Raw genomic sequence first — 15,379 nt, forward strand, 5'->3', positions numbered from 1 at the left:
AATTTCCTTTTTTTATTTGTTTTGATTTTGTATTAGTTTCAGGTGTACAAAACAATGTAATAGACATTTATACCCCTCACAAAGTGATAACCCCCTCCCCCATTACTACCCCTCTGACATCATATACAGCTGTTACAGTTCCACTGACTCTATTCCCTATGCTGTGCTCCACATTCCTTGACCATATACCCTGTTTACCTGCAAACAAGACCTAGCTGGACAATCAGCTCTAATGCGTCTTTTGGAGCAAAAATTAATATAGGACCCAGTATTATATTATATTATATTATATTATATTATATTATATTATATTATAGACTGGGTCTTATAGTAAAATAAGACCAGGTCTTATATTAATTTTTGCTCCAAAAGACACATTAGAGCTGATTGTCTGGCTAGGTCTTCTTTTCAGGGAAACATGGTACATATAAAATTATAGTTGACATTCAATATTATTCAGCTTCAGGTGTACAGCGCAGTGGGCAGGCATCTACACCGTCCATGAAGTGGTCTCCCTAGTAAGACAAGTGTCCTTCGGACACCCTACAAAATCTTTACAACATTATTGATCATACTCCCCAAACTGTCTTTCACATCCCCGCGGCAATCTTGTGGCTACCAATCTATGCTGTCTAATCCCCTCACCTTCTCCCTCATCTCCACCCCCGCTCCAATAATACAAAGTTTAAAAACAATTCTAGATTGCAGTCATACTTTGTTCTGCCACCAAGTCCCTTGTGTGACCATGGATGAGTGAGCGCCTTCTTCCAAAGACTGACAGCATGCTAACCTTTTCCGGGGTCACCTGTGGCCTCCTAGTGAGGCCCTCACATGCTGTTTCTGCAGGGCTGCTCCACCTGTCATCTGAGTTTCTCAAGGAGCCCTGTGTGGGACGGGGAGTGGCTGGGAAGGGTCAGGATCCACCAGAGGTTCCCCAAACAGCCTGAATGCAGCCGCCCTTGGCCCTCGTGGCAGGCCCAGGATGCCGTGACTGGGCACTGGAACCAGCTCTCAGTCCGAGCAGTGTGCTCTAAGGGGCGCTCTCTGCTTAGGAGAGTTCCATTTTGTAGAGCAGAATGCAATCTCAGAGGGGATCAAAGCACAGGTGCACAAACTACAGCTTGTGGGCCAAACTGGGTCTGCAGCCTGTTTCTGTAACGTGTTATGGAAACACAGACACATCGTTCATTTACATATTGTCCAGGCTGCTTCTGCACCACACTGGCAAAGCTGAACAGCTGCAGCAAAAGCCTTAAATACTACCTGGCCCTTTAGAGAACCCGTGCTGCCGCTGTCTTAGGAGACATTACGATTTCTTAATGCAGCCTGAGAAGGATAGTGAAGGGTGGATGGGTGAGAGAGTGAATAGATGGACGGGGGGCGGTGTGTGGGTGGGAGCGGACACAAGGGCAGTCTCTTCTCTGAAAAGGACGCTGTGAGGTGACTCAATCTGCAGTGGGTCCAAGGACAAGGACAGGCCCAGATACTTGAGCGAGTGTGCTCTGGAGAAGACAGGCGCTGATGGCTGTGGGCAAAAGGCCAAACACACACAATGGAATGTACAAAAAGGAGGAAAGACACCTTTGCTGCATGTGAGGCAAAGGCTAGGGAGAGCACCTGGAATAACAAACCAGTTAATGCCACATGAATAGAAAAGGCAGTTATTGAGAAACATTCTGTACATGTATGTTTCATGCCTGTCCTCCTGCTCCAACATTTATCTGACCACAGACCATGGCTGAGTTACAAACATGAGCCCATCTGAGGGTTTTAGACTAACCCAGCTCAGATCCAGACCTTCAGATGCAAGGGGCAGGGTGGGGGGGGGGGTCTTCATTCTGAATTTCCTGAGAGTATTCAGCTTCTTCTCTACCATCTGGAACCCTCAGATTGACAATTTCCTTCTCCCTAGAGGAGAGCTCCCTGTCTTTCCTCCTGGAAAGTGGCAGCTGCCAGTCAGCTTCTGCTGACCCAATTCAGTTTCCTTCATAGCAGCATCAAGACCTGCAAGGAGAGGCAGGCAGTCTGGCAGTATCACTGCAGACACCGCACACTCACTCAAGATGCCACATGCCGTCAGACTAAAAACGGCTCCTCTGCTAAGCATACTAGCCAAGTTCCCAGAAAGGAGGTGAAAAAGAAAATACCAACCTTATGCTACATGTCTGGGTAGATTACCACGGGCAAGCCTTCAGTTACCTGCCAGCCAAGGACCTCTGTCTCTCTCAGATGACTGCCCTTCGTCTTGGGTGGCTCCTGCATCCCCCATCTGCTGCCTGGTCCCCTGCTTGTGAGGACTCCATAGCGCCCTGCCGGTCGCCTCAGGGCCTGACAGCTTCTGCAGCAGAATGCAGCAGCGTCTGCTCACTAAGGCAGCAGTGGCAGTGGCAGCAGTGACAGTGTCTCCCAGGCTCTGGGCACTTAAGGTTAAGCCCCCAAAATTCCAAATGGAAAAATGCCAAGAATAAGGGCAATGAACAGTTTTCAAGGACAAATTCCTCTGAGGTCCAGATCACCACTGTCAGGGGAAAAGGAGGCAGACTGGCCAACTTCCCCTGGCTCTGGAGTCAGCTCTGGCTTTGCAGGCTCCCCATGAGTGCTCCTCCAGAGAAAAACAGGGGAGAAAGAAAGCCTAGGACAAGGGGAAGCTGGGGAGCCAACCCCACCCAAGGGCAGAGGAGAAACTCTCATGGAGACACGGCCACAAACCAACTGGGAAACCCAGCTGACTACATGCAGTTCTCTCCACTCTCACGGGTTCTCTCCCGGTCCCTCTGCCCAATCAGAGGCTGCAGCCCCACACCACCCCACTTCCATCAGGGCTGGCACATGATACTGGCTATGGTAGCTGGGCAGGACCAGCCCAGCCCACAGGCTCCCAGAGCTGGTGCTGAAGAGTGGAGGCAGCGAGTGGGAGAGGCCTTGATTCTCCAATCCCTCTGTCCTCTGAATGAAAGGGGGCATTCTTGGTGTTACTGAAAGGTCACATCTGTGCCCATGAGGCTAGAGAGCCTGAGCAGGCCATAAAAAGGCAGGAGACCAGTGTTCTCTGGGGTGGATGGGTCAGCCGGGGTGAGATGGGAGGACAGAAAAACGAAAGGAAGGCTATGTTCCTGGACAGCTCCACACAAGAGCTTCCTAACAACGTGGCTGTGGGGTGCCGGGTACTTGGCAAAGCACTCCACATGTTCTAGACTTTTCAACCCATCTCACAAGGATCCCTGGGAGAGAGATGGTAGTCTCCTCACTTAGTGGTGAGCAGACAGACTCAGACTCTGTAACTTGCCTAAGATCACACAGCTTTTCTGTCGTAGAGCTAGGAGGTGAAGTGGCTTTATCCAACGCCAGCATCCATGGTTGTTTAAGTCGCAGAGTCATTCTCTGTAAATCTCTGGACTCTGGCAAACACACCCCTTCAGTGTGTCTTCTCCACAGAAACCTTACCTCAGACAGGTCTCCTTTCATGGATTCACTACAAAAAAGGAGGGCCACTCTGACAGAATAAGAACTCCCAGCCTCAGTCCTGAGTCCACCCCGGCCTTGAATTACTTCACCCCGTGTCCCCTCTCCCACTTTACCTGTCACCCCACAGAGCCCTCAGTCACTCGCCACAAGGATTACCCTTCGGTCCTTGGCCGCCCTCTGTGACGACTTGCCTGCTGGTCACGCTCCCTGCATCAGAGCTGCTCTGCTCCCTCACTACTGACATCAGACCCAAGACTACCTTCAGCTGCTATCAAATGTTCCTGGCAGCTAGAAAGAGCAGCTCGATTCCTCTGAAGGAACCGGGGCACCAAGGGCCATCATAACCCTTCCAGGATACGGTGCTAGAAAGTCGACGGGAGTGGTCTCACAGGCACTGTGTTCCCAATGACATTTTCTACAGAAGTCCCCAAGGCAGTGGCCACTTTGGCTATGGGAACAGAAGGATACCACTGTTCCCAGGATCACACCCACAAGGCATCTAGATCTGGGAAGGGAATTCTATGCGGAAACAGATGAAGAAAGACTATAAAGAAGAAAAGTAGTTGCCACATGAAACTCTGCCTTCCTGCTTCGCAGTCACAATGCAGGTGAAGCAGGTATGAGAGGGCAGAAACCCATTGTTCCTGGCAGTCCTCCTCTGTTATACATAGTTGTGGAACCTTGATTATGGGGGAAAAAAGGATTCTCAGTCCCACAATATCTTTAAAAACTCAGAGGAAGCCACAGACCTGGAAGCTCACTGACACACACCACAAACTCACACACAGGCAGGGCAGAATGTAAAGGGGCACACGGGGAGGGAAGTGCAGAAGCAGTATCACAGCTATCTACAAACATACCACATTCAAGCTTGTTCACAGAGGAGAGCGGCCCTAGGAAACATCAAATGGTATACTTCAGGGATGAAGACAGTTGCAGGGCCGAAGAGGGACTAAATGAGGGCCCCGTCTGCCTCCTGCCAGCTGTGAGCGGGCACCGAGCTCAGCGTCCTCACATCACTTACCATGTTGGCTCAGACCACGCCTCATTCAGACCTTGGCTGCTACACTCATCTCCTCCCGCTCCACGTTGTAAGGGGCAAAGAAGCAAAGTGAGGAGGTTCCACAGCAGGACAAGCAGCTGTTTCTCACCTTTTCTTCCAAAGCAAAGGGCAGAGACCCAACCTAGAGGCGGTGACATCTCCGTCCAAGTCCAGCCATTCCAAAGAGCCACTGCCACCCACAGCCTCTCCACCCTGGGAACAAGGAAGAAGGCACAGTGAGGCACTCTCTGACCCCCACCCCAACAGAACCAAAGCTCGAACTCCTCCCCCAGAAAGGAGAAGTAGGGAGGCCAGCAGCCACATAGAACACCCAGCACTAACCTGCCTTCTCTGCCGGAGGACGGCAGCCTCTGCCGGGTGGTTGAATCGGAACTTCTGAGCTTTCCCCAGCGTTATGACTGCTCCTGTGGCCCAGACACAGAAGAGAATTCAATCAACAGCTCCTGTTCAGAGTACACAATATGTGCAGGGCGACGTTCTGCAAGACAAAGTCCTGCCCTCAACAAGTGGATGATTTAGCTGAGTCAGAAAGATATGTACTGACTCTGGGTGGTAAACACACAATGGGATTTATAGATGATGTGTTACAGAATTATACACCTGAAATCTACGTAACTTTACTAACAATTGTGACCCCAATAAACTTTAATTTTAAAAAAAAGAAAGATATGTACTCACTGGACACTGCATAGCATATGTATTAAATTAATGAAATGAACAGGAGGAGTCTGCTACTCCAAGGGGAAGCAAGATGAATTCTAGGTGGAGTAGTCATGGAACACTCCGTGGAAAAGGGGACATCTAAGCTCAGCCTCAAAGCAGACAGAATTTGAATAGACTAATAAGAGGAGTGACAGTAATAATGACAATGAGTGTTTACTAAGCACCAAGAACACTGTTAAGGACAACATTGCATGGATCACCTCATTCGATCCTCACGACGATCTTATTATTATCCCCATTTTACAGATGAGGCAATTGAGGCCCAGAGACTTTCCCAAAGACAGAGCTAACAAACACAGGGACAAATTTCAGTTATTCTCCATTCTGAAGCCCAGGAACTGGGGCTTCTTCGTTTATGGGAAGATGATTGGATTAGGACATCTTCAGATCTCTGGGTGCAGAGGCTGGTGTTCCATCATTAAAGGCTGCCTGCCTCCCTGAGCTCTCTGGGTCAGGCCCACGAGAACAGAGCTGGTCCATCACTGATACTGGCATCCACAGAGCTGTAAACAGTCCTACCTTGGGTCAGACGGCAGGAGGCAGTAACCTCCCGGCCATTGACTGTGCAGCGGGCCCCCTGGGCGGGCCGCAAAACGACGACCCCACAGGCGCTGGTGATAGTGCAGTGGTCTCTCTCAATCCACTGACCCTGCAGGACTACAGAAGAGGCAGGGGTCACCTGGGTGGAGACATGGCCCAGGGAAATACCTCCTCCATTCTGTCCATAAGATCAGAATCCACCTCTGGAAGATCTCACATGACAAAAGAGGAAGACAGCTGCCGCCTGAAACCACCCAGACCTGTATCCTCCAACATGTGGGTTTCCTATCGTGTCCCAGACACACAGCCACAGTCCCACAGCCTAGCAGCAATAGCAGACCCTGAAGACTTCAGAGATCCTTTTTCTCACAGCACCCTTAGGTTCCTCTGAAGAAACCTGGGAGGCATGAGCACGGGCCACAAAGTGTCAGACCTTCTGCTCTGTCACTTACCAATATCCTGTTCCTGGTCCGAGTCAACTCTTCCTATTTTTGTGGTCCCCTCCTAAAGGGAAAAACAAAGCCATTTAAATGAGAATAAAAAGGCCCACAGCCCTGCCCCCAAAGGAGAGTCCACCTGCTTGAGTGTCGTCACTGTCTTCCCACACCCACCCCAGCCTTTTCCACACCACTTCTCAACTTTAGTCCAGTCTCTTCTGACTGCCCTGCCCACTCACTCTGCAGCCAGGAAGCCCCAAGAAGGTGGGGGCAAAAAATATGTGATAAAGCAGCACCAGTTCTTGGCAAACTCCTACAGCCTGAAGTTAGGGACTAGCCATAGCTGTCAGTCAGATTCTCCTGTGTGAGGCAGTGGGCACACAAGTGTAGTTTTCTCCTCAGGGCTAAAGTTCATGTGGTCCGCGTTTGGTCCAGTCAGTCCCAGAGAGGCACGCGTTCTATGAAGACGTATGGCAGCACAGGATTTTTACCTTTGTGGTCCACAGATGAAGTTTAACAGACACCAGATTGTAAGAAGGGTAAAGCACAAACAGGAGAAAAGCACATCTAGAATCAAAAAGGACTGGAAGAGACTACAAGAAAGGAGGGGGAAACAGGAGTGAGTATAAATGAATCACTAGAAGGGTCAGAAGACAGGCCTTTGGGCCCTTGATTATGTCCACGCTGTTTGAGACCACACAGCTCTGTCTGAGGAAGGAAGCAGCACAGCAACAGAGATGTTGAGTTTAGGTATGTACTCGTGTTTATCATTTACTGAATAATCGTTCACTGTCCCCGGCACTGTGCTGAGCGCTTTACGGACATCTCTTATTGAATCCCTTAACAATCTAAAATGGAGGTATTATTATCCCCCTTTTATAGACATGGAACCTGAAGCTAATGGGAGATACGATGCCCAAGGAACCCACACACTAAATAGAGCTTTGGCTAGAATTCAGGTCTCTCTGGGTCCAGAGTCCTGCTCTTTTCCAACCTCAACATACGACCTCCCCAGTAAATGAGGTTTTCGAAGTGACCAGAGTTTTGCACTAGGCTTCATTATGAATGAGGCTCTGTCCCCACTCCACACGCACACCCCCACACAGCCAGAGCCCAGCCTTTTCTGCTCAGCCACTGTGGATCGCACCAGCCAATGGATGCTGGCCTCCAAACACCACCAAACAGAATCCAGGGAAAGGGGTCAAGACCCCGCATGTGGGTTCAAGGTCAGCCCCGATGACGAGGCACATTCTTCCCTAAAGGATAAAGGCCACACACAGCATAGCACAACTGCTAGATCTGCAGGGCAGAAGCTACTGGAAAATGTGATGGCATCTTGTTCAATGATGACTGAATGGCGCTGCCCCTGCTGCCCCTCTGCCTCTTTATGCGGGAGAGTCAGTGGCACAAAGGCTCTTCCAAGGATGAAGTCCAGAGCATCGGTATTCTGTGCTCCATGTACCCTTCCCTCTGCCCCCTTCCTACCTAGGCTTCCTCCCAAGGTGACAGCTTTCGGGGCATTGTTACTGGTAGGGACTAGTTCTGGGTCTGTAATCAAGTGAGCAAAGCAAATAAAAATAAAGTGAATTTTGAGCCATTACTGTTATACTATTACCCAAACCAAGATCTAAACAAATAAAAAGGGGAAAATGGGTACATAAAATGCAGAAATGCCAGGATTAGAACTAGACTGAAACCTGATCCCCCCGGTTTACTAGAACTGTACCAAGGAGGGAGCGCCACACTGGGTGTGCACTGACTCAGCAACAAAAACCAGGCTGCCACATTCAGGTGAGGCGTCATCCGTCTGCTGTCTCCCGTCCCCATCTAGGATTCACTCTCACAGCTCTGTCCTTTAACCCTCTGCTGCTACCCCAAGCTCTACCCCTCGACTTCTAGCTTCATCTGCTCACTCCACATCCAATCAATGCATCAGATCAGTTCTACTCAAATATTGACCATTTTTATCCATCTGGTCTCTTCCTGACCTCCAACCTCTCTCCTGGCAGTTCTGACTAAAGGGAGGATCAATAGCCTTTGGTACTTAGCTCTGTCATTACATTAAGGTAACAGCTCCTTCTGCCTGAGGCATTTTCACTGACATAATTTATACTCTGTGTGTCAGGAAATGAGCTGCTTCAACTTTCTGAGAGGCTCAGTCTCTGACAACTTCCCTCAGGGCTCAACCTAAGGACACACTTTCTAAGCAGGATGAGCTTTGCTAACATCTCACTACCGTGTGCACTACAGCATCGGGAGTCTAATTTCTCCAGGGATAACAGCAGCATGACATACCCCTCCTAAACTCTGCTCCTTCTGAATGCCAGCTGGGGGACAAGGATAAGAATGAAGACTGGATTTTCAGCGCGCATAGGGATTTTGGCGTAAAGTTTATGTTCTGCCGTCCACAGAGACTGTCCTCCCGCAGTAGGACAAACACTTTTGATGAGGGCAGGATATATAACTCAAAATGCTTCATTTAGAAATGAGGACCTGGGCCCCAAGTGGCAAAGGACAGGTGAGCCAGGTCCTTCATGGAAGGCCTTATTTTCATTCTATTTTTTCTAGGTGGCTACATGTCGGCTTCACCCCAACCACCCCCAGTTCTTTGGCCTCTCCTCACGCATTCTTTAAGCTTCCTATATCTACTTTTTCCTCTCCATTCCCAGATAAACCTAGTGAGGGAGAACTGGGAGCTACAGATCTTGTTGATTTGGGGGTTGAATGAAGTGGGAAGTGTCAGAAAAAAACTGTTTCAGATCTTTGAATTCCCACTTTGGTCTCTGGAAGTCATCTGTGAGCGGCCTACATTAGCAGAGCTCAGGAGCGCCAATGGTATTTCCAGGGCAGGCTTTCACTTCTGTGGCTGCACTGCTGTGCTTCAGGAAGCGGGAGAGACATAAGGCCGTATCACTCTTACTTTAAAATGAGGAAATTAAGACTCAGAGAAGTAAGTTACATGAGCAACAGTAGCAGCGACTGAAAACAAGCGATTGTTCTCATTTCCAGTCTTCTGCTCTATTCACACAAAAACCGAACAGGTCACAATTGGTTGGCTAGCCCAGTTTCCTGAGGGCAAACCTGAAGGCAGCTCTGTGGCATCTGTCTCAGTTCCCAGACTCCAGGCTGCTGTCCCTGCCTTTTCCCTCCTTGACCTCTGGGGCCAGTGGCTCAGGAAGAGGGAGCCAGCCTGCTCACCTTGAGGTGGTAGAGCACCACGCCTGTGCTGAGCACATCGTCCTCCAAGGCCATCAAGTGTGGCAGGCTGGAGTCAATGACCACCCCAGCCCTCCTCCTGTTGATGTCCACTCTGTAATGCTCCACGAGGGCCTTCCACTCGTTCCACTTCCGGGTCCAGTCTTTAGTCAGCTGGTCTATCTGCAGAGATAGGGGGTGGTCTCACTCGTCACGGCAGCAGACTGAAGGTCAGATGTCAGCCCGCCCTGTTCACCGTATTACTTCCTCACTCTCCTCACTGTGACTAGTCAAAGCCCCACACAGGCCCTTGCACCTCCTGTGTGAGCGCTCTGTGTTCTCTAAGTTTTCTTTGATAAGCAAGTGTCATTTTCATTGATTTCAGGATCTAAATCTAACCTGTTACTCCTTCAATAAATGTTATTTGTAAAGTTTTCTGCAACAAGCATGTATTGTTTTTATAATTGGGAAAAAGTGCCATAAATGGTATTTTTAAAAACCAATTGGGATGTTACACATCTGTAAGTGCCCGCTCCCCATTCCCCTTCTATGTGATCCATACTGGGAACCCTTTTGTGACCTAACACTTCTTTCTCAAGGTGCAGTAGTTCTAATGTAAGTGTGTACGTGGCTCAAAGACCCACAAAGCACCAGAGAAGTCACCCCAAGGAGAATAAAGACTTTATGAAACTGGTCTGAAAGACCACGTAATAACAAAATAACAACGATGTAAAAACGATAAAACAGTGAAGGCTTACTATGTATTAGGATCAGAGTTTTAAAAATAAATATACCAAGGATTGGAGGCCTTAAGTGAAGACCACCTGGGGAATGTGAACAAACAATATTGAATGCAGGTCCTTTTTTCTTCTTATGGTAGAAACTGATGCCTAGGAAGGAACTTATCCTGGGAATGGAAGAACTGAGGAACCCACTAAAAGAAACTGGATTCAGCTAAATATTTCTCTCTTAAATGGAATACTTAAGAAAAACGAAATTATGCCAAGTTTAGACAAAATTATTTTATGCACCCTACAAACATTATTTTTAATATTATAATCACCGAGTTGAAGTTTGAAAACGACAGGGTGGACCTGTAAATGGCTGAGCTGGATTGGGACCTGGCAGAGGCAAGTGGCAGGTCACAACGGCTTACAGTTTGGCGAACCTCGCTAAACATCCTGGAGGCACCCCCCACCCCTCCCCCCCGACAGCCCTCATCACCAGCTCCTACACTGCCCAAGGCCACGAGGCCAGCAAGTGGCAGATTCAAGCCCAGGTCTGCCAGCCTGTCTAATGAAAACATGCTAAAAAGCCTGGAATGATTTTGTCTCTTCTGCTTCATCCGTTATGTATAGAGGGATGATGTTTTCTGAACCAAAAATCAAAACATATGGTTAAACATAGAAATTTTGAGAAACTTCTGGATGTGGAATGTAGTCTTGAAGTTTAGTTTGGGTTCATTGGGACATTTGGTTACAGGATCTAAACCTAACCTGTCACTAAATAATGCCTGCCATTTCTTCCTTTTAAATGTCTCTGAGAATCACCACTTAATCTTATCCCTAAAATGTCTTGTCCTCGCTCTCACCGGGTCATGACAGCAGTCTCTTTCCTGGTTGATCTCTCTGCGTTCGTCCAGTCTTCCCTCCCTTCCAACCATCCTACATACAACGGTCATATTAACTTCCCCACTATACTCCTTTATTATCTCACCATCCGGGTTCAGAAGACTATGATCAGTCCTATTTATGTCAAGTTCAACCTCCACTACTCTCTGCCATGAGCACCCACTCCAGCCAGCTTCGTCTTCCTCACACTGTGTGTGTCCACATGGCCTCCCACACCAGTTCATGCTCTCAGTTCCATGGCGTTGCTTATTTCATCCCTACCTCACCCAAAATTCCTTACCCCTTCTACCTCTCAAACTAACTCTATCAATTCGTCAAGGTCTAGTTCAAGTTCTCTGATTTCCAGCCATAGCAATGCAATACTTGCATTGAAAATTCGAAGCCATCATGACTTCTTCCTTCCCTAAGCATTTTTTTTAAAACTTTTATTTATTTGTGTTTTTCCAGCACCCACCAGCTCCAAGTGAAGTAGTTGTTTCAATCTAGTTGTGGAGGGCGCAGCTCATAGTGGCCAAAGCAGGGATCGAACAGGCAAACTTGCACCGGGCTCTAACCAACTGAGCTAACCGGCCGCCCCCAAGTATTTTCATCTCACTCATACAGTTTCCTGCACTTAACCGTGCTCTCAATGTGTGTCCAACTAGACTGCAAGCCACTTGAGGGCAGGGACTTCCTTGTATTTTTTGTGGCCTATTTGGTGCTCAATGAATACATGTTGGATGGTTGATTTACTAACTAGAAAATAAATTTTATTTTCTAAGCCACTGTCACTATCCAAAGGGAGTTACCTGAACCTTGGAGAGAACGGGACAGAGTCAGAAAGCTGGCCACCAGCCCTTTAGACAAACAAATCCCCTACTCAAGGCTCAGAGACAACAAAAGTTGTCTCTAAACGACACAGAAGCTCTATGGCCTGACAAGGGAGCAGCCCTGGCCCGGGAAGGATGGAGTGAGATCAGACCTGCTCCCAGGGTGATGTCAAGCATCACCTAACAGACCCACCTTCAATTCATTCTGGAGAACCAGCTCCTTCAGATGTTCATCCTTTTCCTCATTCCGTGAACTGAAGTTTCTCTGCACAAAGAGAGAGATGTGCTTTGTGGGCCCCACCCTTAGTCTTGTGATGGAAGATGAGGTGCAAATAAAGTAAAGACTTCATCATTAAAATCAGAAACAAATCAGAAGCCTAAGTATTTGGGCTCAGACTGGCACAAAGAACAAGAATTCAAAGACATTTTTCTGGAGGGCCCCACTCCCCATGTCTGCCCACACACAGAATAGGAGCCATTCAGGCAAATGCCCTTTGGACAACAGAGATGACAGAATGAAAGGATGCCTATCCCGCCTGAAATTACACAGGCAATAGAGTAATCCCATCTTGGTCCTGTTGTTGCTCCTGCCTCCTGCTCCACAAGCGTCCACTTATTGAGAACACAGGACAAAGCGGGGCTCAGACTGCGTGCAGAAGAAGAGGGGCTCCGGAATACAGACAAGTTCTGATTGGTGGCCTACCAGTTCGAAGCTCAGCAGCATGGCTTTCAGTCTCCTAATCTCCTCCCTGAGTTCTCGGATCAGCTTTACGTTTGCATCCTGCAACACAGAGACCTTGGTTACCACTAGTAGATATCAGGCCCCAGAGGGCTGTGAGATGCTACATGCACTTAGCTTGGAAGAAGTGGATTACTCCTTTGGGGCATCTTCTAGGGCAGTCTTCTCAAAGTGTGGTCCCAGGGCCCCAAAAAACATCTCCTAAGAACTTGCTGGAAATGCAAATTCTGTCTCCACCCAACACCTACTAACTCAGAAATTCTTGAGGACTAGGGCCCAGCTGTGGTTTAACAAACCCTCCAGATGATTCTGATACACACGCACATTTGAGAACCACTGCCCTAGAGCAGGAGGTCAGACGGGTAACACAACTGCCAGGCCATGTATAGGTAGTGGGTGCTAATCTTCCTGTATTGTGACTGAACTTAGTACCTGCCTAAATGTATTGCCATTTAAAATAGTCCATAGATGGCTCTACCTTTCTGGCCACCAGTTTGTGATCCCTACCCTGGAAGTCTTCACTGAAATTGCAAAGTACAAAAGGAATTTTTGAAATATTTGCATTATTATTCAGTTTTCGAAACAAATGAATTCATTATATACCTTCTTTAGCCCAAAACAGAGAAGTGCCTGCAATGTGCACAGAAAAAAATATATAAGCGTATTTCAACATAAACTCAAAATAAAAGCAGGAAATACAAAATCTTTTAAATGCTCTTTCTTAGAGTAGCCATGGTGTACCAGAATGTCGGGAGGAATGGCCTTAGGAAAACATCGACAATAAATTATTCATAAAAAGTTATAAATGAAGTCAGTAGAGATAGGAGTGAAGGGTATGACCACAGGAACAAAGAATTTCATTCCCTTATCATTTAGGGAACGAGTCTGACGGGGCGGGGGGTAAGTACACAAAGGAAAGAAATCAATGAGAGGAAACTATACCAACTATACCAGACCAGGACTTCAGATGAAGGTCTCACCTCATTTACCCGTGGCTTGTTGATGATGTTCTTGGCATTGGATGCGTATCTCAGCGTGCTCATGGTCTCACTGTAGCTAGTGTGTGCAGGAGACACGGCTGAGGTAGAAGTAGAAAGTTAGACATACGCCAAGCCCTCCAACCCAGCCCATAACCACTAGCCTTGCTGCTATCGTCCACGCTGTATAAAACCCTTGCTGAAATGGGTCGTCACGGCCCTTTCTCTGAGGCAGAGTACCAGCCCCAACACAGAACCAGCTCCAGTTTCCCACTCACTGGCAACCATGATGGTTTTGGAGTTGCCTCCAAGGCTGTCCTTCAGCAGCCAGGTCAACACCGAGTCCCGGTATGGGATGTAAGACTGCCTCCGGGAGGGTCCCCCTCCACTGCTGGCCCCAGGAGAGCTAGGAATCCCACTGTCACCACCATCGCTGGTGACACTGTTGAGGCTCTGGCAGCTGCTGAATACTTGAGAGTTCTGGGCTTAAAAGACAAAAGATAACAAAAGTAGAAGACAAAAGGAATTCTGAAACAAATATATTAAAATAAAACAATGGTTGGGGAGCACAGACTTAAGAATCACACTTCCTAACATATGACAGGATGCTTTAAGTTTGAGCCCTGAATTAGATTTTGGACTCATGACATGGAGTATTTGAGCCACATAATTTTTCAGTCTCCCTTCTTTCCAAAATGAGAATGCTGGAATGGTGGTCACACTGTGTTCTAAAACAATAGACGTATATCAGTCCTTATGCCCTAAACCAGAAGGTAATTATATCAGAAAGAACCCTTGTAAGTATCTACCCCATTTTGATAAAATTAAAATACGTGAGCTATTTTCCGAAGTCTCCCTCCCACTCCGATGATCCAGTCTGTCAGCCAAATACCTAAGGTGGAGATGACAATTCCTAGAGTCACGAGAGACTTGTTGATATTGGCTCCTTCAGTAATCCGGTCCTTGCAGTAACTGGGGTCTGCTCTTTCACTAAAATAGTTGATAAAAAACAAAAGCAAACAAGACAATACTATTCTTATAATGCTGTTCAAAGACACTATCCATTATGTTGTATATCATGTAAAAGACCCACATAATAAATTCCTTTTAGAACAGAGTTCCAGAAAAAATGTTTCCATCTTATAATGAAGAGGCATTCTGCTTTTCAGGCAATAAAACTTAAACAATTTATTATAATACATTTTTGTTTTTATTTTGACTGCCAGAGCACTTGCAGTTAAATACTCATTTACAATAATGATATTAGCATAGTTTTTTGGTATATTCACTTCCACTCTACCTTTGTTTTATTTCACATATTAATGGCTTTATGGTGTCTGTGTCATTAACTGTCAGCTGTCATACTTTTTTAAGTAAATGGAAAACATTAAAAATTTACACTTCCGATTGGCTGATATAAATTTCTTCCAGACAGCACTTAGTTTTTAGGGGAATGCTGTACTATATTAATTATTTAGCAGTGTTAAAATAAGAACATTTCCTTATTTCATCTTACATATTTTTTTGTGACATTATCTTCAAGACTTTCTTCTTTTTGGATATGTTAAGTGACTATAATTCATGCTTCCTTCTAATACTTAAAAGGCAGTATCATCTCCCCAATGTCACAATATTTTTTAAAGCTTTTTTTGTTTTAGCAATGTACAGAGCTGCATAAAATCAATATTACATCAAAGGGAAAACAGGATGCTAACTCAGTTTCCTCTTCTTAGAGCAGTGGTTTTCAATCTTGGCTGTACATTAGAATCTCCTGGGCAACTTTAAAAACTACTGATGCCC

General features: G+C 47.0%; 1 protein-coding gene across 4 annotated transcripts in view; it reads right to left on the reverse strand.

The window, feature by feature from the left end:
• The window catches only part of STARD9 (StAR related lipid transfer domain containing 9), an 89,066-nt gene that overhangs the window by 20,020 nt on the left and 53,667 nt on the right, over positions 1 to 15,379 (reverse strand). For 2 of the 4 annotated variants that reach the window (XM_019725394.2, XM_019725392.2), the window contains exons 11-20: positions 14,472 to 14,569; positions 13,858 to 14,064; positions 13,583 to 13,680; positions 12,567 to 12,644; positions 12,057 to 12,128; positions 9,427 to 9,606; positions 6,244 to 6,295; positions 5,771 to 5,908; positions 4,850 to 4,932; positions 4,617 to 4,720 (exon numbers count right to left, since the gene is read on the reverse strand). In XM_019725394.2, coding sequence (XP_019580953.2) covers positions 4,617 to 4,720; positions 4,850 to 4,932; positions 5,771 to 5,908; positions 6,244 to 6,295; positions 9,427 to 9,606; positions 12,057 to 12,128; positions 12,567 to 12,644; positions 13,583 to 13,680; positions 13,858 to 14,064; positions 14,472 to 14,569 — 1,110 coding nt within the window. Of the gene's footprint in view, positions 1 to 4,616; positions 4,721 to 4,849; positions 4,933 to 5,770; positions 5,909 to 6,243; positions 6,296 to 6,719; positions 6,822 to 9,426; positions 9,607 to 12,056; positions 12,129 to 12,566; positions 12,645 to 13,205; positions 13,233 to 13,582; positions 13,681 to 13,857; positions 14,065 to 14,471; positions 14,570 to 15,379 lie in introns of all 4 variants that reach the window. The other 2 variants (XM_074327855.1, XM_019725391.2) reach the window with 2 other exon arrangements.

Source organism: Rhinolophus sinicus, linkage group LG03 (genome assembly GCF_036562045.2).
Source record: "Rhinolophus sinicus isolate RSC01 linkage group LG03, ASM3656204v1, whole genome shotgun sequence".
Classification (NCBI taxonomy): domain Eukaryota; kingdom Metazoa; phylum Chordata; class Mammalia; order Chiroptera; family Rhinolophidae; genus Rhinolophus; species Rhinolophus sinicus.